Raw genomic sequence first — 26,029 nt, 5'->3', positions numbered from 1 at the left:
TCAGTTACTAGGGGACATAGGTTTAAGGTGCGAGGGGCAAAGTTTAGAGGGGATGTGCGAGGCAAGTTTTTTACACAGAGGGTGGTGAGTGCCTGGAACTTGCTGTCAGGGGAGGTGGTGGAAGCAGATACGATAGCGACGTTTAAGAGACATCTTGACAAATATATGAATAGGAAGGGAATAGAGGGATATGGGCCCCGGAAGTGCAGAAGGTGTTAGTTTCGGCAGGCATCAAGATCGGCGCAGGCTTGGAGGGCCGAATGGCCTGTTCCTGTGCTGTACTGTTCTTTGTTCTTTGTTTTTGTTCTTTGTTCTCCTCAGAGAAGAGAAGATTGAGAAGAGATTTGATCGAGGTGTTCAAAATCATGAGAGGCCTAGACAGAGTATATAGGGAGAAACTGTTCCCACTGGGGGAAAGGTCAAGAACCAGAGGATACTGATTTAAAGTGATTTGGCAAGAGAACCAGTGGCGACATGAGGAAAAGCTTTTTTAAGCAGCAAGTAGTCGGGATCTGGAATGCACTACCTGAGAGTGTGGTGTGGCAGATTCAATCATAGCTTTCAAAAGATAATTGGATTATTATCTGAAGAAAAAAGATTTGAGGGCTATGGGGAAAAGGAGAGAGAGTAAGGATGGTTGAGTTGCTCTCACAGAGAGCCGGCATGGACATGGTGGGCTGAATGGCTGTTTCTGTGCTGTAGCCATTCTATGATTCTATATTTCGTTCAGATTCATACTGCTGAGTTTACTTGAAAGTAATGGTTTAATTTCCATTCTGATAAATTTAGGGCTACAACTCTTGAGCTGGGTAACTTTCAAAAAATCAATAGGAACTCAGCAAAACTGATCATTTAACTTACCAGGGGATTCATCAGCCATCTCCCATTTATATTGTGGTGTGGAATACATCTCTAGGGTGGTTGGACCATTCTCAGCTTGCAATGCGGAGTGCATACTATTGCAGTCTGCAGGGTTTCCATTTACTGTTACCAGTAAGGCCTGTAATATAATCAAAAATATCAAGTATTTTTAAACTTTTTTCAGAAACCCTGTTTAAAATATCATGTAACAAAATATCATGACTTTTTGTTGTGAAGAACTACTTGCCCACAATTACTGGGTTATTTGTTGGAGAACACTTGCCAAGTTTATTGATTAGAGAGATGTTTTTATTCTTAAAAATCTATGGTGTAGATTGAAAAAGTTATTCAAGGTGTTATGATCACCTGGTTCATGGTTTGTATTCATATTTTAGAGGCCACTTTTAATTTGGGAAATTAAATGCGTAGCTGTAAGAATTTCAAAAGGTTGGAGACTACCCAAGATTTAAAATTCAAACGATTCTTCATGAGCGCTTACAGAGACAGAGACACCCTAAACACTGGGAACCACTCTGAGCTTCTTGATGGAGACAGTGGGCTGGATTTTACAGGCCCCCCAACATCAGGGGTCATGGCGGGGGAGGCCTGGAAAATGTCTTCGAAAGAGGTCCACTATGGGCCTCGACGCCGGGAAGGCCCGGCCCGATATTGCCAGCAATGGTGAGGCCTCATGGCAGCCCCCCCGCCGCTCAGCGATGGGAGGTCAACCTGAGTGTGTTTTATTAAACTTACCCGCCGTCCATCCTGCTCCAATATTGTAGCCGGTGGCCGGCTCTCCCGTGCCTTCGCCCGATGCGCCACACTGGTGGGGAGGGGGGCGAATGTAAGTATTGCAGTGCGGGGGGCGGGGGGGAGGAAGCGGGGTCAAACTAATATAATTGGTGGAGGGGATGGTGGGAAGGGTTAAAGATAAAAGTTTGTGAACTATTGCAGGGGAAGGTTGGGTACACAAGGTAAGTATTTTGTGGGGGCTAGAGGGCCCCACATGAAGTGCATGGTTATTGAGCGGTGGGAGAAGGGCGACAAACATTTGTTTAATGTTTTGAATTTAATTTACAATGTCTTTACCTTTAAATATGCAAATGAAATGGAAGGGCGGCACAGTGGCGCAGTGGTTAGCACCGCAGCCTCACAGCTCCAGCGACCCGGGTTCAATTCCGAGTACTGCCTGTGTGGAGTTTGCAAGTTCTCCCTGTGTCTGCGTGGGTTTTCTCCAGGTGCTCTGGTTTCCTGCCAAAAGACTTGCAGGTTGGTAGGTAAATTGGTGATTATAAATTGCTCCTAGTTTAGGTAGGTGGTAGGGAAATATAGGGACAGGTGGGGATGTGGTAGGAATGTGGGATTAGTATAAATGGGTGGTTGATGGTCGGCACAGACTCGGTGGGCCGAAGGGCCTGTTTCAGTGCTGTATCTCTAAACTAAACTAAAACCCTTTAAAAATAGCGTCAGCGCCTGTGCAATGACACCTGATGCTGTTGCCAGGGACGGACCGCCCACCCCCTCCACATCATCGGTTGGGGGGGGAGGTGGTGGAGGTGGTCCACCCTGGCAATTTAAATAAGCCACCGCGCTTAATATCCTGGCGGCTCCTCAGAGGAAGACCCACGCATACGGGCCACCATTTTTTACAGCCGCTGCCATAACATAAAATTCAGCCCAGTGTGTCTGCAGCTGTCGCAACCAAGGGCTTAAGTTACTCATATGATTTCCCAGAACAAAGAGAAGGTTTGGAGTTGGAAATAATTAGTTTAAATTACTATTTGGGACATCATACGTGTACAACATTGCTATTGGAGATATATGTTGCAGGGTGTGCCAGTTGGTGTTTTGATCTGTGTGCTTGCTTACAGACAAGCAGTTGGCTTTTGGAAAGCTGTTGGTTTCAGTCAGGCAGTTGGTCACAGAGAAGCCTCTGGGAGCAGCTGGGCTCAGAAGCAAAGAAGCCATTAGGAACCAGGGGCGTTTCTGTTTTGAGTAAGGCCCAAGCTCAAGCTGGCAAGTCCAGATTTGGGAGGTATTGGCAGAGAACTGAAAGATTGCCTAGCGGATGCTGGCGGGAGAATTCCCAAGTGATCACATACCTGGCAAGACATTTGAGTAATTAAGGAAAAGCGAAGTGAATTCCTAAGAGCAGTGGTACACTTTGGATTGGCCCAGGGAGAAGTGAACTAAACCGCCAAGATCCTGTAACATACAGGCGAACACTTGGGGTGAAAGTAACAGACAAAGAGGAGTATTCTGTTGAGACTTAGAGTTTAAAGTATTCGTCTTCATATTCTGCTAAATTTTTAACTTTAAAATAAAAATGTTTTCAAATTGTCATGCTAAGCTAGTAGTTTATCATAGAGAGATACAGCACTGAAACAGGCCCTTTGACCCAATGAGTCTGTGTTGACTATCAACCACCCATTTATACTAAGCCTACATTAATCCCACATTCCCCTACCTATACTAGGGGCAATTTACAATAGTCAATTTACCTATCAACTTGCAAGTCTTTGGCTGTAGGAAGAAACCAGCATATCTGGTGGAAACCCACACAGTTACAGGGAGAACTTTCAAACTCTGCACAGGCAGTACCCAGAATTGAACCTGGGTTGCTGAAGCTGTTAGGCTGCAGTCCTAACCACTGCACCACTGTGCCACCATGCTGCATAGCTTCATTTAAAACATAAATTCTTGTAACATAATTCTTTCAGTAATAACTGGAAATTCAACTTTATCTTTTCAATTACTAACGATCCCAATAACAAATTGGAGGCTCTCGGTGGAATTTCGAATCCACAGACTGAGACGGGGATGCTGGGATTTGCTTAAGTTTAAGCAAACAAGATTTCATGGTGAATTTTACTGTACTTATTGAAAAGCAGAATGGTTTTATCAATTGCTCGGACATTTCTAGGATGAGAAGATTTATCCCTGAGTGTTTTGCAACAAACAGAAAGGTTAAGTTGATGGTATTAGCAGAAGAGTTGAAGTTAAAGTTAAAAGCAGGGGCTAAAAAAGCAGAAATAGTGGAGACTTTAGCATAGCATTTCAAATTTGAAAAGGGTTGACCCAGATAAAAAAAACAAATTGAGTTAGCTAGGATTCCGTTGCAAATGAAGCATCTTGAATTGGAAAAAGAAAAGCAAAAACTTGAACTCGAAAGAGCGAAAGAAATGGAAATGAAAAAACTTGAGTTCACAGCAGAAGAAAAAGAGCAATGCGGAAACTAGAATTACAGGTTCAAAGAGAAAGGGAAGCGAGACAATTTGAATTGGAAAGAGAAAGGCTTTGTTTACATGGACAGGGAATAACTGACCGTTTGGATGATATTCGAGTTCAACTCCAGGCTTTGATGTCATAGAGTGTCATAGAGTCGTACAGCATCGAAACAGGCCCTTTGGCCCACCGCGTCCATGCTGACCATAATGCCTATCTATACTAATCCCACCTGCCTGCATTAATTCCATATCCCTCTATGCCTTGCTCAATCAAGTACCTGTCCAGATGCCTCTTAAATGTTGCTACTGTTCCTGCCTCCACCACCTCCTCTGGCAGCTCATTCCAGATACCCACTATTCTTTGTGTGAAAAATTTACCCCTTTGATCCCCTTTAAACCTCCTCCCTCTCACCTTAAATCTATGCCCTCTAGTTTTAGTCACCCCTACCATGGGAAACAGACTCTGGCTATCTACTCTATCTATGCCTCTCATAATTTTATATATCTCTATCATGTCCCCTCTCAGCCTCCTTCGCTCCAGGGAAAACAGACCCAGCCTATCCAATCTCTCTTTATAACTCAAGCCCTCCAAACCAGGCAACATCCTTGTGAATCTTTTCTGCACTCTCTCTAGCTTAATCACACCTTTCCTGTAGTGCGGCGACCAGAACAGCACACAGTACTCCAAGTGCGGCTGAACCAACGTTATGTACAACTGTAGCACGACGTCCCAACTCTTGTACTCAATGCCTCAGCCGATGAAGGCAAGCATGCCATACGCCTTCTTCACCACCCTGTCTACTTGTGTTGCCACTTTCAGCGGACTATGTACTTGCACCCCAAGGTCTCTCTGCTCAACAACACTCCCCAGGGCCCTGCCATTCACTGTATATATCCTGCCCTGGTTTGACTTCCCAAAATGCATCACTTTGCACTTGTCTGCATTAAATTCCACTTGCCAATCGCTTGCCCACTTTCCCAGTTGATCTATATCCTGTTGTAACCTTAGACATCCTTCTTCACTGTCCACGATACCATCAATTTTGGTGTCATCTGCAAACTTACTAATCATGCCCCCTACATTCACATCCAAGTCATTAATCTATATGACAAACACCGATTCCTGCGGCACACCACTGGTCACTGGCCTCCAATCTGAAAAACAACCCTCCACTACCACCCTCTGCCTCCTATCACCAAGCCAATTTTGTATCCAATTGGCTAGCTCACCCTGGATCACACATGTTTGAACCTTCCGGACCAGCCTACCATGCGGGACCTTGTCAAAGGCCTTGCTAAAGTCCATGTAGACTACGTCCACCGCCCTGCCCTCGTCAATCCTCTTGGTCACTTCCTCAAAAAACTCAATCAAATTTGTGAGACATGATTTCCCAAGCACAAAGCCATGCTGACTATTCCTAATCAGATCTTGCCTTTCCAAATGTATATAAATCCTGTCTCTCAGAATCCCTTCCAATAACTTTTCCATCAATGAGATTGGGAGCGGGCAGCTGAGGAGGAAAGATGGGTGACTATTTGAGGGCAGGGAAAGGCAGATTAAAGAACAGCTTTGCCCAGAGGAACATTAAGTTTTCAACCACATAGTCGCTGGCAGTACAGAACCTGAGTATTGCTAAAAAAAGAGTCGAAGCTCTTCATTCTACACTCATCAAGACAGACGCAAGGATGCCAAACTTCAAACGAGGAACAACTTATACTGCATGAGAAAAAGGCACCAATTGGTCGAGGCGTTGCCATGGAGAATGCACCAGGGAACTATCGTCCCCCAGTCCTCCAAAAAAGGCCCAAAGCTGGACAAGTTCCTCCTGCCGACAGAGGACAGGTCCCTGCCCATGACTACATGTAGCTTCCAGCGAGCTTAAGTAGGTAAGCAAGTGCACTGCGAGCCCGACTGATAATCTTAAATTGGTTGTTAGTGCAATTCTTAGCACACTCCGGACCGTCATGATCTGAGTTTTAAAAGCCCGGGCTGGTTGAGTACAGTCAATCCTCTGCCTGTTGTGACAAGCTGAAATAATGTCCAACATTAGGCGTGAATCTGCGATTGGACGGCATCTGCCTTACAATCCCGAGTGTGCCAAGAATTACACCAACAAGCAAAGATTATCTGTCGCAATGTGGCTCACTTACACATGCTAAAAGCTACATATATTCATACGCAGGGACCCGTCCTCTGAAGACAAAAGGAACATGTCCAGGCCCTGCACCTTCCCCGAAGTAATCAAAAGCGCGAGAGACAACAGGTCCCCGGCGCATCCTCCATGGCAACGCCCCGACCAGAGTTCCCTTCCAACCAATCAGCACCCTCTTCTCATGCAGTATAAACTGCTGCTCCCCCCAAAACCCGGCATTCCTGTGTCCGTCCTGATGAGTGCAAGATGAAAAGCGTTGACAGCATGTCTCTTTTTTTCAGCAATTTTCAAAGCTTTAGTTTCCTGTGGGAAAATGAGGACTCTGGGGCAGGTCATCAAATAAACAAACAATAAAGAGATGGTCTGGGTGGGGGCCACAGATTAACGTCGCACCTAAATACAGTAGTGATGGGGGTTGAATAGTTAGAGGGGCTAACACAATCCTTTACAGTCCAGAGCAACAACCCGAATGCTTAGTTGCCTCCAGGTGCCAAGGTAAAGGGCATATTGGACTGGAAAGCATTGTGTAACAGGAAGGAAAGCAACCAGTTATCATGGGTTATTTGGGAGCCAATAGCTAAAGAAAGGAGTGAAGTCCTGCAAGATAAATTTAGGAGACTCAAACAATTTTAGGAGCAGGACTTCGTGGGTGGTAACCTCAGCATTATTTCCAGAGCCATGTGCTAGAAAGGGAAGGACAGGAAGAGTAGGGGAATTAATACACAGCTAAAAACATGTGCCTCGAATTTAACTACCCTTGACAGGCAGGAAAGGGTTGGGCATGGGATTAAAATGCTAAAGATCAAAATCCCGCTTCATTCCCAACTACCTTAATATTTACGCTAACCATTTAGGTCCTGGATGAGGGTCAGGCTAAAAGCAAGCAGGGACCTACTTCAGATTCAAAAATCACAGCTTGACCTGATTGTGCAGAATTCTGAAAACCAGAAGCCTGGAAAACAAACTCTAATTTTGATTCAAAAGATCTTGTTTAGCTTTGACCAACTGGCTGGACAGAATTCACTGCTGCCTTGTTCGCTTAGTGCCTAAATTAATTGAGGACGTGTTCAAAGGTTTTTTGTCTCATTTGAGAAAATTGCAACAAGGCAAGAAATATGAACCATTCTTTTGCAAAGTGTTTTAATGGGAAAAGCATTGGATGTCTATTCAAGTCTTTTAGAGAAACAGTCTGCAGATTGTGAGACAGTTAAAAATGCAGTACTTAACGTGTATGACCTGGTTCCAGAAGTTTATCAAATAAACTAATGAAATTTGAGGGAGAGACAGAATCGAACTTTTGTAGAATTTGCTAGAGAAAAATAAATGATTTTTGACTGTTGGTATCATGCAATGAAACTTGAACAGAATGGTTGTTAATGGTGGAATTTAAAAAGTGTTCCAGCAGGTATTACCTTGAGGATGGTAAAGTTTCTAATATAAGAGAAGCTGCTGTTTTAGCTGATAGTTATGCTTTATCCCATAAGCACCCATAAGCAGCTAGGGGTAGTAGATCTTCATTTGCAAACTCACACAATAGCTGGAGAGATAGACAATGAGATAGTAAAACAGATGCCTCTCGAAGTGGTAAAAAAGACAATATGGAGGATAGGAGCGGGTCAAAAAGACATTTTCATTAGGTCGGATATGTAAAAGCAGAATGTTGGAAGTTAAAACTGAAAGCCATAGCTTTAGTCAGCGTGGGCAGCGTTTTGCCAATGAATACTACACCAAACAGTGAGGCTGGTGAAAAACCAGTACCATCTAATATATTTATCATGGGTGTAAACAGGGGTGTCAAAGATTATGAAGGTTTTATACTTGAAGGGGAAGTCACTCCATTTTTGTCCAAGGAAAGATCCAGAAAGATTGTAGGCTGGATTTTATCAGCCCCCCAACGTTGGGGGTCATGGCAGGAGGACCTAGAAAATACCTCCAGGAGAGGCCTGCCACGAGCTTAACACTGGGAAGGCCATGCCCCATATTACCAGCGGCGGCGAGGCCTCATGGCAGCCCTCCCGCTGCTCAGCGACGGGAACCCAAGTTAAATATTTTGGAGATCCGAGGCAGAACACTGGTGGGGAGGGGGGAGGAGTGATGTTTTCGGAGAGGAGGAGAGTGAGAAAAGCTATTGTTTGAGAGGATGGCGGGAAGGGGTTGAAGGTTAAAGTGAAGAAAATTCGGGGGGAAAGGTCAGGATTGTGAGTTGACTTTTTGGGGGAGAATTAGTAAATTGAATAGTTATAGGGTAAGGGTGGGAGAGGGGATTGAAACTGTTAATAAAGTTTTACATTTATTTTTAAAGACCTGTACCTTTAAAAATTTTAATGGACATAAAGCACTTGAAGCCCTTTAAAAATTGAGCTGGCGCCTGTGCGGTGGCGCTGGATGCCGTTACTGGAGACGGAGCACCCGCTCCTTCTATGTCATCGGGAGCTAGTATTCCGCTCCCTCCATGTAAATGAGCCACCGTGCTAAATATCGTGGCGGCTCAGTGAAGCACATCTTGCGTGCGCCGCGCCCTTTTTGAAGCTCGCCGCCGAGATCAGCGGTGAGCTGGAAAAATTCAGTCCTTGTCATCCTAAGAGATATCGGCTCAGCTCAGAGCTTAATGCTAGAAAAAGATTTAAACTTTTCTTCAAAGAGTTTGCTGAATAAAAATGTATTGATACGGGGTTTCGATGGGGATTGTATGCTCATCCCATTGTAGAGAGTGAATTTAGACTGCGATTTGGTAAAGGCAGCTGTTAGTGTTGGTGTTGTCTCTAAATTACCCATGAATCAGGTTGATTTTATATTCAGAAATGATCTGACAGGAGATAAGATATTTCCATTTCCTGAAACGGTGGACAACAGTACGAGAGCTGTTCCTATGGGTAAAGACTCCTCACCTATTTGTAACCCTCTTGGCCAGAGGATAAATTAAACAAAGACACAGATGTATCCACACTACTAATGGACTTAACAGAGGCAGCAAAAGTACCTAAAAAATTTCAAATTAAAAGTTCTCCCCAAGAAGGATTGAAACTTCAGACTAATCCTGACGGGTTAATAAGACCTGACTCCGAATCAAAGGTGCCTGCCAATGCTGATACAACACAAGGTATAACAGCAGGAATCCAGGCAAATGGACAGATTACAAAAGACCATCTGAAACCCCAAAGTGTTTGGAATGATATTATTCGTGAGTTGCAGGAAAGAATCACAGTGTTAGAACAGAGAGTGGAAGGCCAAAATGAAGAAACTATCAATTGCACTCACAGAGTTTTAAACAAGGCTTGTTATGACTGATATCAAGAAAAACTGAAAGATTACAAACTGCTTAAAGATCAGACCAAGCAAGAATATCAAACATTTCTATTTGAACATGAAAGTCATCTCCACAACCTTTTTAAAGTGGCTAAAGAAAATGTTGACCAACAAATGAATGAGTTGTTAGCACAGAAAGAAGCAATTTTAAACTTGTCATCTCAAAAAGAGAATCCAAAATGTTTGAGTATGAGAAATGGACGTAAAAATAAAGATATGCTTGCAGTTAAGCAGAAGGAAGATGGTTTAACTGTGGAATTAATTAGGACTTTATTTTCAAATTTAAACAATGAAAAACCTGGAAATATGGAAGAGAATAATGTTCAGAAGTGAAATCTGAACAAACTGATTCAAAGACTGAGTCTGAAAATTCATATGTGCATAACCATGAGGAATCTCCACTTACAGAATTCACATTAACAGGTATGCAAAAGAGAGACTATCAGAATCATTGTTTACCCAGGGACATGGCAACAATTGGGATTTCCATATACAGAAGAAGACAACTTTAAGAAAACACCACAGAAAGAAACATTAAGACTTAATTGGATCATGTTTATGGATTCAGTAAAGGAATATTGTCAAAATGGACTATCTTGTGGACAATGGGGAAGACAGTTATGTGTATTGCATGTGATAAGGTAGCTGTTTAAACCTGTTATGATTATAAGTTATTTTATTGTTGGTGTGAATGAAAACATATCACTATGGTGATGAATTTTCTTTTTTTCCCTGGGGGAAGGTGTTACAATCTGTTTCATAGTTTGTATCAGTATTTTAGAGGTAACTTTTAGTTTGGGGAAATTAAATGTGTAGCTATAAGAATTTCAAAAGGTTGCAGACCACCAAAGACTTAAAACTCAAACATCTCTCCATGAGTGCTTACAGAGATAGAGTTAGACAGGTGTGAAGACCCTAAACAATGGGTATAAACAAACGTATAAGGGATCTCTTTGGGTGAAACAGCAGGGTCAAACAGGAGTATTCTGTTGAGATTTAGAGTTTAAAGTACTCGTCTTCACGTTCTGTTAAGATTTCTGTTAAGTGAGAGCGGGAACAGGCGAGAGGAGCCGGGAGATAAAAGGAGCCGAAGCCAGAGACCAGAAGCATCAGCGAGAGCAGCGGCAGTGAGAGCGGGAACAGGCGAGAGGAGCCGGGAGATAAAAGGAGCCGAAGCCAGAGACCAGAAGCAGCAGCGAGAGCGGGAACAGGCGAGAGGAGCCGGGAGATAAAAGGAGCCGAAGCCAGAGACCAGAAGCAGCAGCGAGAGCGCTCTGTTCTGTTCTGTGGACCTGCTTGACCAGCAAAAATTGAAGTGTGACGTCACAGGAGAGCTGGTAAGTGATTGGTGGGTATTTCTTTCTTCCATTTGAGCAGCGGGAGCGGTGAGAGCGCGAGCCAGGGGGCAGCCGGGAAGGTAAGTTGAGCTATAAAGTACTTACCTCGTGATTCGGCGGACGCGGACACGGGGACTGCTGGATAAGTGAACTTATATATTCGGGCAGTGGCTAAACCCGAAACACTACACGTGTAGTGTCTCCCACCCATCCTCCTCCTCCAACCAAAAAAAAAGGACTCTTGTGTGGAGGGTTTGGCAAGGTAAGATTTTCCTTTATTTTATTTTTTTTTAATCTCTTTTGTCAATTTAGAGCGGAGGGGATGGAAGCTCGGGCAGTTGCATGCTCCTCTTGCAGGATGTGGGAGGTAAGGGTCACCACTTGTGTCCCTGCTGACTTCACCTGTGAGAAGTGCACCCAACTCCAGCTCCTCACAGACCGCGTTAGGGAACTGGAGCTGGAGCTGGATGAACTTCGGATCATTCAGGAGGCTGAGGGGGTGATAGAGAGCAGTTATAGGGAAGTAGTGACACCTAAGTTACAGGATAAAGGTAGCTGGGTGACCGTCAGGGGAGGGAAAGGGAATAGGCGCACAGTGCAGGGATCCCCTGTGGCCGTTCCCCTCAATAATAAGTATACCGTTTTGGATGCGGTTGGGGGGGGGGGACCAACCAGGAGAAAGCCTCAGCAGCCAGGTCTCTGGCACCGAGCCTGGCTCTGTGGCTCAGAAGGCAACAGGGGAGAATAGGAGAGCGATAGTGATAGGAGATTCAATGGTTAGAGGAACAGACAGGAGATTCTGTGGTCGCAAACAAGACTCCCGGATGGTATGTTGCCTCCCAGGTGCCAGGGTCAGGGATGTCTCGGATCGAGTCGACAGGATTCTTAAGGGGGAGGGGGAGCAGCCAGAAGTTGTGTTACACATCGGTACCAATGACATAGCTAGGAAAAGGGATGAGGACCTGAAAAGCCAATATAGGGAGTTAGGTTGGAAGCTGAAAGGCAGGACAAGCAGAGTAGTAATCTTAGGATTGATACCGGTGCCATGTGCTAGTGAGGCTAGAAACAGAGAGTGAGTGCAGCTGAACACGTGGCTACAGAGCTGGTGTAGGAGGGAAGCTTCAGATATGTGGATCATTGGGATAGCTTCTGGGGAAGGTGGGACCTGTACAAGAAGGACGGGTTGCATCTGAACTGGAGGGGCACCAATATCCTGGGCGGGAGGCTTGCGAGAGCTCTTCGGGAGGGTTTAAACTAGTTTGGCAGGGGGATGGGAACCGGAGCTACGGATCAGTGGATGGGGTAGCTGTTGAACAGGCAGATACAGAGTGCAGAGAGTCTGAGAGGAAGGTTAGACAGTTGACAGGGCAAAGTTGCAGCCAGTATGATGGGTTGAAGTGTGTCTATTTTAACGCAAGAAGTGTCAGGAATAAGGGTGATGAACTTAGAGCATGGATCAGTACTTGGAGCTCCGATGTTGTGGCCATTACGGAGACTTGGATATCACAGGGGCAGGAATGGATGTTGGATGTTCCGGGGTTTAGATGTTTCAAAAGGAATAGGGAGGGAGGTAAAAGAGGTGGGGGAGTGGCATTGCCAATCAGGGATAGTATCACAGCTGCAGAAAGGGAGGTCGTCGAGGAGGGTTTGTCTACTGCGTCATTATGGGTGGAAGTCAGAAACAGGAAAGGAGCAGTCACTTTATTGGGAGTTTTCTATAGACCCCCCAATAGCAACAGAGACACGGAGGAACAGATTGGGAAGCGATTTTGGAAAGGTGCAGAAGTAACAGGGTTGTTGTCATGGGTGACTTCAACTTCCCTAATATTGATTGGAACCTCCTTAGTGCAAATAGTTTGGATGGAGCAGATTTTGTCAGGTGTGTCCAGGAAGGTTTCCTGACTCAATATGCAGATAGGCCAACTAGAGGGGAGACTATGTTGGACTTGGTGCTTGGCAACGAACCAGGCCAGGTGGCAGATCTCTCGGTGGGAGAGCATTTCGGTGATAGTGATCACAACTCCCTGACCTTTACTATATCATGGAGAGGGATAGGAGCAGATGGGATGGGAAAATATTTAATTGGGGGAGGGGGAATTACAATGCTATTAGGCAGGAACTGGGGAGCTTAAATTGGGAACAGATGTTCTCAGGGAAATGCACGACAGAAATGTGGAGGTTGTTTAGGGAGCACTTGCTGCGACTGCTGGATAGGTTTGTCCCGATGAGGCAAGGAAGGGATGGTAGGGTGAAGGAACCTTGGATGACAAGAGATGTGGAACAGCTAGTCAAGAGGAAGAAGGAAGCTTACTTAAGGTTGAGGAAGCAAGGATCAGACAGGGCTCTAGAGGGTTACAAGGTAGCCAGGAAGGAACTGAAGAATGGACTTAGGAGAGCTAGAAGGGGACATGAAAAAGTCTTGGCGGGTAGGATTAAGGAAAATCCCAAGACGTTCTACACTTATGTGATGAACAAGGGGATGGCCAGAGTGAGGGTAGGGCCGATCAGGGATATTGGAGGGAACTTGTGCCTGGAGTCGGAGGAGGTAGGGGAGGTGCTTATGAATACTTTGCTTCAGTATTCACTAGTGAGAGGGACCTTGTCGTTTGTGAGGACAGCGTGAAACAGGCTGATATGCTCGAACAAGTTGATGTTAAGAAGGAGGATGTGCTGGAAATTTTGAAAGACATGAGGATAGATAAGTCCCCGGGGCCAGACGGGATATACCCAAGGTTTTTACGGGAAGTGAGGGAAGAGATTGCCGCGCCTTTGGCAATGATCTTTGCGTCCTCACTGTCCACTGGAGTAGTACCAGATGATTGGAGGGTGGCAAATGTTATTCCCTTGTTCAATAAAGGGAATAGGGATAACCCTGGGAATTACAGACCAGTCAGTCTTACGTCGGTGGTGGGCAAATTATTGGAGAGGATTCTGAGAGACAGGATTTATGATTATTTGGAAAAGCATAGTTTGATTAGAGATAGTCAGCATGGCTTTGTGAGGGGCAGGTCATGCCTCACAAGCCTTATTGAATTCTTTGAGGATGTGACAAAACACATTGATGAAGGACGAGCAGTGGATGTGGTGTATATGGATTTTAGCAAGGTGTTTGATAAGGTTCCCCATGGTAGGCTCATTCAGAAAGTAAGGAGGCATGGGATACAGGGAAATTTGGCTGTCTGGATACAGAATTGGCTGGCCCATAGAAGACAGAGGGTGGTAGTAGATGGAAAGTATTCAGCATGGAGCTCGGTGACCGGTGGTGTTCCGCAGGGATCTGTTCTGGGACCTCTGCTCTTTGTGATTTGTATAAATGACTTGGATGAGGAAGTGGAAGCCTGGGTTAGTAAGTTTGCCGATGACACAAAGGTTGCTGGAGTTGTGGATAGTGTGGAGGGCTGTTGTAGGTTGCAACGGGACATTGACAGGATGCAGAGCTGGGCTGAGAAGTGGCAGATGGAGGTCAACCTGGAAAAGTGTGAAGTGATTCATTTTGTAATGTTGAATTTGAATGCAGAATACAGGCTTAAAGACAAGATTCTTGGCAGTGTGGAGGAACAGAGGGATCTTGGGGTCCACGTCCATAGGTCCCTCAAAGTTGCCACCCAAGTTGATAGGGTTGTTAAGAAAGCGTATGGTGTGTTGGCTTTCATTAACAGGGGGATTGAGTTTAAGAGCCGCGAGGTGGGTAGACCACACTTGGAATATTGTGTTCAGTTCTGGTCGCCTCATTGTAGGAAGGATGTGGAAGCTTTAGAGAGGGTGCAGAGGAGATTTACCAGGATGCTGCCTGGACTGGAGGGCATGTCTTATGAACAAAGGTTGAGGGAGCTAGGGCTTTTCTCATTGGAGCGAAGAAGGATGAGAGGTGACTTGATAGAGGTGTACAAGATGATGAGAGGCATAGATAGAGTGGGTAGCCAGAGACTTTTTCCCAGGGTGGAAAGGGCTATCACCAGGGGGCATAATTTTAAGGTGATTGGAGGAAGGTTTAGGTGTGATGTCAGAAGTAGATTCTTTACACAGAGAGTGGTGGGTGCGTGGAATGCACTGCCAGCGGTGGTAGTAGAAGCAGATACATTAGGGACATTTAAGGGACTCTTGGATAGGTACATGGATGATAGTAGAATGAAGGGTATGTAGGTAGTTTGATCTTAGAGTAGGTTAAAGGGTCAGCACAACATCGTGGGCCGAAGGGCCTGTACTGTGCTGTACTGTTCTATGTTCTATAAATGTTTCTGTTGTGTGATTGCCTTTAAGTGATGTCTCTTTAAGATCCTAGTATGCTAATGAGCTAAGTCCCAGGATATGGTCATGTGCCTATGCCACTCTGTAACTGAAACACCAAGGGGCAAGCTCTGCTAATAATTAGCTCTGTACAGTATATATTAGTTCGCTGTTTAATAAACCTGTTTGAGATCTTCAACAACCTGTATTCTCATTTATGTTGCATCAAACAACATAAAAAACTTCTCACTGCATGGTGGCAGTGGTGGTGAGAAGACAGAATCCAAAATTGAAGATCACAGGAAAACAGCTTTAAAAACTACCTATTGCTAAAAGGGAGAAAGTTAAAAGAAACACTCAAAATTGCAGTGTTAAGTTGGTCGTGTTTTGCTTTGTTTAACTCTTGTACAGCAGAACGTTGTTTAAAACGTGAAATCTTGTGGCGTAATTATTTCAGTAATAACTGGGAATTCTACTTTCTCTTTTTAAAAGTTAACAGTTGCTAATGGGATTGTAACATTGGGAAATGGTTTTTGTGATGTGCTAGTTTTGTCAAATGTACTAAATTCACTAACTGTGATTTGATTTTTTTTAATGTCGCCAGCCATTAAGATGTAGGTTACAACTTTTATATTGGTAATAATGTATTTAGTTCAATAGCAGGTTTTTATGGTCATGGCAGCAAAAAACAAAATGTATCATCAAGGTTGGTTTTAACTATTTAATCTACAAGATAAAACTTGAGGGTTAAATTTTGATGTTGTGCAGTCAGGCAAAATGTGAAATATCAGCTTGACCACTCCATTAACCACTTCTCCTGATTTCCATTTTAGAGGTGTTTAATGGATGGCAGAGCCAATATTGTCCATTATGAGCTATCACTCATGTCAAAATTACTCCTTTGGAGTTCCGATAGGAATCAACAATGCAAATTAATAGGCATTGTCTTTAAGCTAAAAGAATGCTTAATTTTGAACCATTCAAATGAGCTTATTTGGTACAATGAACAAGAAAACATTTCTTTGGTGACTAGAAAATTCTGCTTTTCATTTTTCTACCTCTGCTGGGGAATACATTTTTTGTCATCTTAACAACCAATTAAAGAATGCAATTTCCAGAAGTGTGCAAGTATTATAGCAAAAATGTAAAAGATATTATTTAACTTCTTCCAAAATCACAAACATTTTTTTATTCATTCACGGGATGTGGGCATTGTTGGCTAAGACAGCATTTATTGTCCATCCCTAATTGCCCTTGAGAAGGTGGTGTTGAGCTGCCTTCTTGAAACACTGCAGTCCATGTGGGGTAGATCCACCCACAGTGCTTTTAAGGTGTTCCAGGACAGTGAAGGAATGGCGATATAGTTCCAAGTCAGGATGGTGTGTGGCATGGAGGGGAACTTGCAGGTGGTGGCGTTGCCATGCAACTGCTGCCCTTGTCCTTCTAGGTGGTACAGGTCACGGTTTTGGAAGGTGCTGTCTAAGGAGCTTTGATGCATTGCTGCAGTGCATCTTGTAGATGGTACACACTGCTGCCACTGTGCGCCGGTGGAGGAGAGAGCGAATGTTCGTGGATGGGGTGCCAATCAAGTGGGCTGCTTTGTCCTGGATGGTGTCAAGCTTCTTGAGTGTTGTTGGAGCTGCACCCATCCAGGCAAGTGGAGTGTATTCCATCACACTCCTGACTTGTGACTTGTATGTGGTGGACCGTCTTTGGGGAGTCAGGAGGTGAGTTACTTGCCACAGAATTCCTAGCATCTGATCTGCTCTTGTAGTCACACTGGTTACTCCAGTTCAGTTTTTGGTCAAAGGTAACCCCAGGGTGTTGAGAGTGGGGGATTCAGCGATTGTAATGCCATTGTATGTCAAGGGGAGATGGTTAGATTCTCTCTTGTTTGAGATAGTCATTGGCTGGAACTTGTGTGGTGCAAATGTTACTTGCCACTTATCAGCCCAAGCTTGGATATTGTCCAGGTCTTGCTGCATTTCTACAGGGGCTGCTTTCGTAACTGAGGAGTCGCGAATGGTGCTAAACATTGTGCAATCATCAGCGAACATTCCCACTTCTGACCTTACGATTGAAGGAAGGTCATTGATGAAGCAGCTGGAGATAGTTGGTCCGAGGGCACTACCCTGAGGAACTGCTGCAGTAATGTCCTGGAGCTGATATGACTGACCTCCAACAACTACAACCATCTTCTTTTGCGCTAGGTATGACTCCAACCAGCAGAGAGTTTTCCCCCTGATTCCCATTGAGTCCAGTTTTGCTAGGGCTCCTTGATGCCATACTCAGTCAAATGTTGCCTTGATGTCAAGGGCAGTCACTCTCACCTCACCTCTGGAGTTCAGCTCTTTTGTCCATGTTTGAACCAAGGCTGTAATGAGGTCAGCAGCTGAGTGGCCCTGGCGGAACCCAAATTGAGCATCACTGAGCAGGTTATTGCTAAGCAAGTGCTACTTGATGGCACTGTTGACGACATCTTCCATTACTTTACTGATGATTGAGAGTAGACCGATGGGGCAGTAATTGGCTGAACAAAGAACAAAGAACAAAGATAATTACAGCACAGGAACAGGCCCTTCGGCCCTCCAAGCCTGCGCCGATCCAGATCCTCTCTCTAAACATGTCGCCTATTTTCTAAGGTTCTGTATCTCTTTTCTTCCTGCCCATTCATGTATCTGTCTAGATACATCTTAAAAGACGCCATCGTGCCCGCATCTACCACCTCCGCTGGCAACGTGTTCCAGGCACCCACCACCCTCTGCGTAAAGAACTTTCCACGCATATCCCCCCTAAACCTTTCCCCTTTCACTTTGAACTCATGTCCTCTAGTAATTGAATCCCCCATTCTGGGAAAAAGCCTCTTGCTATCCACCCTGTCTATACCTCTCATGATTTTGTACACCTCAATCAGGTCCCCCCTCAACCTCCGTCTTTCTAATGAAAATAATCCTAATCTACTCAACCTCTCTTCATAGCTAGCGCCCTCCATACCAGGCAATATCCTGGTGAACCTCCTCTGCACCCTCTCCAAAGCATCCACATCCTTTTGGTAATGTGGCGACCAGAACTGTACGCAGTATTCCAAATGTGGCCGAACCAAAGTCCTATACAACTGTAACATGACCTGCCAACTCTTGTACTCAATACCCCGTGGATGAAGGAAAGCATGCCGTATGCCTTCTTGACCACTCTATTTACCTGCGTTGCCACCTTCAGGGAACAGTGGACCTGAACACCCAAATCTCTCTGTACATCAATTTTCCCCAGGACTTTTCCATTTACTGTATAGTTCACTCTTGAATTGGATCTTCCAAAATGCATCACCTCGCATTTGCCCTGATTGAACTCCATCTGCCATTTCTCTGCCCAACTCTCCAATCTATCTATATTCTGCTGTATTCTCTGACAGTCCCCTTCACTATCTGCTACTCCACCAATCTTAGTGTCGTCTGCAAACTTGCTAATCAGTCCACCTATACTTTCCTCCAAATCATTAATGGATTGGACTTGTCCTGCTTTTTGTGTACAGGACATTCCAGAGCAATTTTCCACATTGCCAGGCAGATGCCAGTGTTGTAGCTGTACTGGAACAGCTTGGCTCGGGGTGCAGCAAGATCTGGAGCAATGGTCTTCAGTACTATTGCTGGACTGTGTCAGGGCCCATAGCCTTTGCAGTATCCAGTGCCTTCAATCATTTCTTGATATCCCGTGGAGTGAATCGAATTGGCTGAAGACTGGCATCTGCGATGCTGGGGACTTCAGGAGGAGGCCGAGATGGATGAAGCACTCAGCACTTCTGGCTGAAGATTGTTGCAAATGCTTTAAATTCCAGATTTATTAATTGAATTCAAATTTCACCCTCTGCCCTGGTGCAATTCAAACCCATGTCTCCAGAGCAATACCCTGGGTCTCTGGGTTACTAGACCAGTGACAATACCACTATATCCCACATTTAAAAGACAAAGAAAGCATAAAAATACAAAAGACAGAGCTTGCCTTTATATAGCGCCATGCCTGGCCTCAGGACGTCCCAAAGCTATTTATAGCCAATGAGATACTTTGACCAAGACACTGGGGAGAATACTCCCGCTCTTCTTCAAAATGGGAGTTTTTACATTCACCTGGAAAGTAACATCTCATCCAAAAGACAGTGCTGTGTTGAAGTGTCAGCCTAGGTTATCTGTTCAAGTCTCTGGATGGGATTTGACGACACAACGTTCTGACTCAGAGGCAAGATTACTATCACTGAGCACAGGTGCTGAATTTAATGCTGGTGGCAGTGGCCCTTTTGGCGGGCCAGAGAGCCGGGGGGCGAGGCGTGGTGTGGGGGAGGATGATCCACACCATGGCCGTTTGCGGGAGCAATAACCTGCTCAGTGACGCTCAGTTTGGGTTCCGCCAGGGCCACTCAGCTGCTGACCTCATTACAGCCTTGGTTCAAACATGGACAAAAGAGCTGAACTCAAGAGGTGAGGTGAGAGTGACTGCCCTTGACATCAAGGCAGCATTTGACTGAGTATGGCATCAAGGAGCCCTAGCAAAACTGAGGTCAATGGAAATTAGGGGGAAAACCCTCTGCTGGCTGAAGTCATACCTAGCGCAAAGGAAGATGGTTGTGGTTGTTGGAGGTCAATCATCTGAGCTTCAGGACATCACTGCAGGAGTTCCTCAGGGTAGTGTGCTGGGCCCAACCATCTTCAGTTGCTTCATCAATGACCTTCCTTCAATCATAAGGTCAGAAGTGGGGATGTTCGCTGATAATTGCACAATGTTCAGCACCATTCGTGACTCCTCAGATACTGAAGCAGTCCGTGTAGAAATGCAGCAAGACCTGGACAATATCCAGGCTTGGGCTGATAAGTGGCAAGTAACATTTGCGCCACACAAGTGCCAGGCAATGACCATCTCTAACAAGAGAGAATCTAACCATCTCCCCTTGACATTCAACGGCATTACCATCGCTGAATCCCCCACTATCAACATCCGAGGGGCTACCATTGACCAGAAGCTGAACTGGAGTAGCCATATAAATATCGTGGCTACAAGAGCAGGTCAGAGGCTAGGAATCCTGAGGTGAGTAACTCACCTCCTGACTCCCCAAAGCCTGTCCACCATCTACAAGTCACAAGTCAGGAGTGTGATGGAATACTCTCCACTTGCCTGGATGGGTGCAGCGCCAACAACGCTCAAGAAGCTCGTCACCATCCAGGACAAAGCAGCCCGCTTGATTGGCATCCCATCTACAAACATTCACTCCCTCCACCACCGACGCACAGTGGCAGCAGTGTGTACCATCTACAAGATGCACTGCAGCAATGCACCAAGGCTCCTTAGACAGCACCTTCCAAACCCGCAACCTCTACCAACTAGAAGGACAAGGGCAGCAAATACATGGGAACACCACCACCTGCAAGTTCCCGTCCATGTCACACACCATTCTGACTTGGAACTATATCGCCGTTCCTTCACTGTCGCTGGGTCAAAATCCTGGAACTCCCTTCCTAACAGCACTGTGGGTGTACCTACCCCAAATGGACAGCGGGGGTTCAAGAAGGCAGCTCACCACCACCTTCTCAAGGGCAATTAGGGATGGGCAATAAATGCTGGCCTAGCCAGTGATGCCTACATCCCATGAATGAATAAAAAAAAAAGCCCCGATGCAATTCTGTGCCCATCAAGGAATTAACTGCCTGCCGTTGTGGCTCCCATTCCTTTAAGGGTGGTGACAGCTCTTTAGTCCCAGTAATGCCACCTGGAGTGGTGGTCACTGCTGGGACTGCACCTCGCCAGGACCAGCAAATTGGAGCAGGCCCTGGAACCCAGGTCAGCAGGATTGGACTTGCGGTGGCCAGCCAGGCAGGCCCAGGGGGTCATTGGTGAGGGTGGAGTATTTGTTACGGCAGCAGCGGCCATGGCCGCTGGTGGGTGGCCCCCTGTCGGCCACCGGGTGCCAGATCTGCAGGGCCCCCCCACTCCACCGAGCCCGCAGGGAGGCTGTCAACTTTTACTTTGCGGTCTCTCCATGTGGCAGACGTACTCTGCCTCTGGTCGAATGCCAGCGGAGGCAGGAAGAGGCCCTTAAGTGACCCTTAATTGGCCACTGAATGGACTTAATTGGCCTCTGGATGGGAAGGCTGTCCTCGATCTGCCCCACCCCTGATTGAATTGGACATAGTTGGGAAGGCGACAGGCACTGCACACCCCTGCCTTCCCTTCCAGTTCTGTGGCCCCTCCAATCCCATCTCGCTAACTGTTCCCATGGTCTGGATTAAATTGTGCCTAAGGATATTGGATAGGACACAGCCTGGCTCATGAATATAAAAAGCAACAAAATCTAAATGCTTTTTTAACAACATGCATCGTTTAGCAATTCTGTCCTAATCCTTGTTAGTTAAATCTATTCATGATATATGACATGCATTGAATAGTAATTCACTCCTTGAGTACTGGATTTGCTTTACAAGGTCCTGGCTTTCTTTTATTTTTTCAGAGTTGGCTTACTGTATGTATAATTCCTTTCAAATGCCACTTAACAAAGATTTGTGGAAAGAATTTGAAAATTACAATTTCTATCTTGCTCTCCTGGTAATGAAAAAAAGAGCATCCTTGTGACAGTTTAAAGTATTTGTGTGGAAACATTGAACAATATTGACGTCTAGTTAAGAATAATGAAAAGAACAAATAACCTTGTAGTCACAAATGTTTTGAAAATCTTGCGTATTGTTACTGTTAACCAGACATTTCTAAAGCAAATATAAAGACAATGTCATAAATATACTAACATCAGAGGAGTTGGTGTCATCTTGGGTAATTGTAAGGAGCTGGAAGAGGCAAAGAAAGAAGAAAATGTTATAATCAAGCTTGCAATGGGTCATGCATCTGTCTATCATGTATCAGTCAGTGCTTATTTCAATAAACCTACAACATATAAAGAAACAATGTGGTTATAGATTTCTTCTTCTATCTCCATAGATGAATTGGTGCATCCAGAGTGCAGCTTCACCCATTTGCACTGCATATTGAGAGGTTCAACTCCAACCAGGCCTGCTGAAATATATGGGTTGGGGGTTTGATGGTGAAATTGGCCTAAGTCACTCGTTAAGGAAATCCAGCATGGTGTAAATTGGGCTATTTTGCACTACTGTTGGCCAATTTCACTCCATATATATCTAGACCTAAATTTCTGTTATGTGCTACTGGTGGGCAGAAGTTCTACACTAGAAGCATGAATTTCACGCACACATTATATATATTTATATATATAGGCGTGATAGATTTTTGTTAGGCAATGGTATTAAGGGCTAAGGAACCAAGATGATATATTGGGTTAAGATACAGATCAGCCAGGATCTATCTGAATAGCCTAATAGGCTCGAGGGGCTGAATGAACTGCTCCCGTTCCTAAGTTCTCACATATAAAACAACAACAACCCTCTGGTGACATAGGGGGAGTAACCACACAGAGCAAAAACATAGTTTGATTTATTTTGAACCAATTCTTATTTACTTTTAAGGGTATATTTTCACAAATTTGGGTACAGAGTTCAGTAAAACCCACAGGAACTCTGATCCACTTAAACAATAAAACATTCTGCAATATTTATATTACACATTGTATGTCATGGAGATGAAACTTAAACATAAATTCTATAACAGAATTCCCCCCCCCCCCCACTTCCATTTTAAGGCAAACTTACTTTTGTGGCAAGGGGTTTATTTGCACAGTAATAGAGGTCTGAGCTCAGTTGAAGAGCTTGCTCAGTATGGTTCTTGGCATCAAATCTCTGTTTGTTCTGAGAATCTTTGGGAGTCAGAGTGGGGAGATGAAGCTAAAGCAGAGATAAACCATGGAAAAGGGAAAAGAGAAAGCGGGGATAAATAGGCCCAGAGACAGAGAAGTAGAAGAAAACATAGGAGAACACAGCAAAATTCAACAGAGAAACACTTCAGAAATAATAAGACAGCTCTGATTGCCCTGTAAAGCAACTATTTGATACTTATTAGTGTTATGTAAGGATCACCTGCCTAACGTCAGCATAACTATGCTGCACTCCATGTGACATTAGTCTAGTGTGATCAACGGAAAGCCCTTTTAATTGACTGTTGCTCAAAGAGAGCAGTTTGTTGTATGACAATCAAGAAGGATGGCACATTTTCTTTCCCACCTGATCACACACCTTCCCTTCTGTTCTTTCCTCACCGCCACACCATCCTCTCATCCCCCTCCCACACACCATTTCCCTGGCTCTATGCTTAAATCTCTAAATTAAGTTTTGATGAAATGTCATCAACCTAAAACATTAACTCTGTTTCTTTCACCACAGATGTTGCCTTACCTGCTGAGTGTTTCCAGCATTTTTGGATTTTATTTTACATTTTCTTTTTTTTGAGTACTCTATTAATGGTGTGACAAAAAACACACCTGCCAAAATGATGTTGTCACATGGAACATTATTTTTGACCTGTTACTGGACTTGAAATAACTTGTTATTGTATTTCAGTGGCTGAAAACATGGCTGCACATTTGCATTCTAAAAGACAGTTGCCTGAAGAAGACAATGGAAGTGTCTCCCTGATTCAATTAGCCAGATGAACTTTGATCAAGAGACATTGAATGTGTAAGAGCCAGCATTCCACCTCCCAGTGGCGGCAAGAAAGGGCCCTTAAGTGGCCATTAATAGGCGACCTAAGGGCCGCCATTGGCCTCTGGGCAGGAAGGCTTTCTTCGGCTTATTCTGCCCCCGACAAAATTGCTTTGCGACGGGGAAGCATCAGGCCCTCCACCTCCCGGCTCCTGACGCAATTCTTCAGCCAATCTGATTCGCTGCTGATATCAGGAAATGGCTGAAGGCACTGGATACACTGGATACAAAGGCTATGGGCCCTCACAACATTCCGGCTACAGTACCGAAAACCTGTGCTCCAGAACTAGCCGCGTCCCCAGCCAAGCTATTTCAGTAAAAGACAGTGGCTCATCAAAAGGATTCAGACATTGACTGATTGCTGTCATGGAACAATGGTACAGGGAAAAGCCATTGCTTGCCATTGGCTCATGCAATTAAGAGACTGGTTACCCTACACAATGGTACAAGGAACATGTCATTGAGATAATACAATTAAGAAATTGTAACGGGACAGTCACACCTTCATCAACCTTGGAGCCAGGGGTTTTTACTCTATTGCCTTAAAACAGCAGGAGGATTGTTTTCACAATATGAGAGCTGATCATATTCATCTGGGCTATTTTTCCTCGGACTGACTGTATTGTTTCAACCAGTATGAGCTGATCATATTTGTCTGGTCTGTGTGTAGAATAAACTAAGAGGTGTTAACTACTGGACATTTTGAACAGCACGAATAACAGGAAATATGTTTGATATGTTTGAGTTGAATGATTATAAAAAGAGGGAATACTGGAGTGACTGTGCTGCAGTCAGGTGAAGAAGGACGGGACTAGTCATCTCCAGATCCAGGCCTACAATCAACATTGGTAATGACCAGCCATGTGGGTGATTGTAAGTTTTCAGTCAAATCTTGAAGGGGTTTGTACTGTGGGGGCTGCAGTCGGAAGAAAGGTTTGGATCAGTCATCTTGACTCAGGACCTACAATCAACACCAGACAGACCAGCCGTGTTGCGGGCTGTAAGCGTTTTTTGCCAAATTGTAGTGATACTGGTCTAAGGGTTTTGGGACAAAAGCGTAGCGTTTTTGCCTGTAATTTGTAAGTGTTTTCAGCCAAATTGTCGTGATATTGGTCTGAGGGTTTTGTACGGTTTTGGGAAAAACCGTAGTGCCTGTATTTCGTAAGTTTTAAACCTAGTTGTAGTGACTTCGTTTGGATAACTGGGAACAGCAGTCAAATCACAGAAGGGATCAGCTGGGAATTGTATGTGTCAATTTTAGATAACCGCAGAAGGTTTTGAACTGGGGACAGTTTCTTTATTTCTTTTCAACTAACCATAGAAGTATCTGTACTAGGGATATTAGTGGGTTCAATAAAACATCAAATTTATGGTTGAGCCAAAATCTGTGTCATGTGCATTTTGTTCTTGTAATTCCTGAAGTCCAAGAACCATTGTAAGGGGGAACGGGAACGGAACCTTTTACAATCTCTTGCGCAAAACCTTAAATCTGTGTCCCCTAGTCCTTGTATCATCAGCTAATAGTAACAGCTTTACTTTGTCGACCTATCTCAACCTGTCATAATCTCGTACACCTCTCAAATCACTCCTCAATCACCTATATACCAAGGAGAAAAACCCCAGCTTCACCAACCTAAGCTTGTACTTAAAATCCCTTATCCCTAGACCCATTCTGGTAAATCTCTTCTGCACTCTCTCAAGGACCCTTACATCCTTCCTAAAGTGGAGTGACTAGAACTAAACTCAGTAATCAAGTTGTGGCCTAACCAGAGCTTTATACAGGTTCAGCATAACTTCCCTGCTTTTGTACTCAATACTTCTATTTATGAAGCCCAAGATCCCATATGCTTTGCTAACTACTCTCTCAATATGTCCTGCCACCATCAAAGACCTATGCACATGAACCCCCAGGTCCCTCTGTCCATGTACACTAAGAACTGTGCCATTTAATCTATATTGCTCCTCCCTATCCCTTCTTCCAAACTACATCCCCTCATATTTGTCTGTATTAAATTCTGCTAGCCTATCTATGTCCTGTTGCAGTCAATTGGTATTATCCTCGCTGTTTGCCATATCTCCAAGTTTGGTATAATCAGCAAATTTTAAAATTTTACTCTGTATTCCAGGATCCAAGTCATATCAAAAGAGCAGTGGTCCTAGCACTGGACCTTGGGGAACACCATTGACTACCATCCGCCAGTCTGAAAAACAACTATTTACCACGACTCGCTGTTTTCTGTCCTTAAGCCAATTTTTTATCTAAGCTGATACTG

General features: G+C 44.6%; 1 protein-coding gene across 1 annotated transcript in view; it reads right to left on the bottom strand.

Annotated features, from left to right (window-relative positions):
- LOC137369779 (piezo-type mechanosensitive ion channel component 2-like) overlaps positions 1-26,029 on the bottom strand; it is a 1,207,705-nt gene that overhangs the window by 344,879 nt on the left and 836,797 nt on the right. Inside the window, exons 11-12 of the mRNA XM_068031235.1 lie at positions 21,897-21,935; positions 862-1,000 (exon numbers count right to left, since the gene is read on the bottom strand). Coding sequence (XP_067887336.1) covers positions 862-1,000; positions 21,897-21,935 — 178 coding nt within the window. The remainder of the gene's footprint in view (positions 1-861; positions 1,001-21,896; positions 21,936-26,029) is intronic.

The sequence above is a fragment of the Heterodontus francisci genome, chromosome 5 (assembly GCF_036365525.1).
Source record: "Heterodontus francisci isolate sHetFra1 chromosome 5, sHetFra1.hap1, whole genome shotgun sequence".
Lineage (NCBI taxonomy): Eukaryota > Metazoa > Chordata > Chondrichthyes > Heterodontiformes > Heterodontidae > Heterodontus > Heterodontus francisci.
This window is presented reverse-complemented; position numbering and strand designations above follow the sequence as displayed.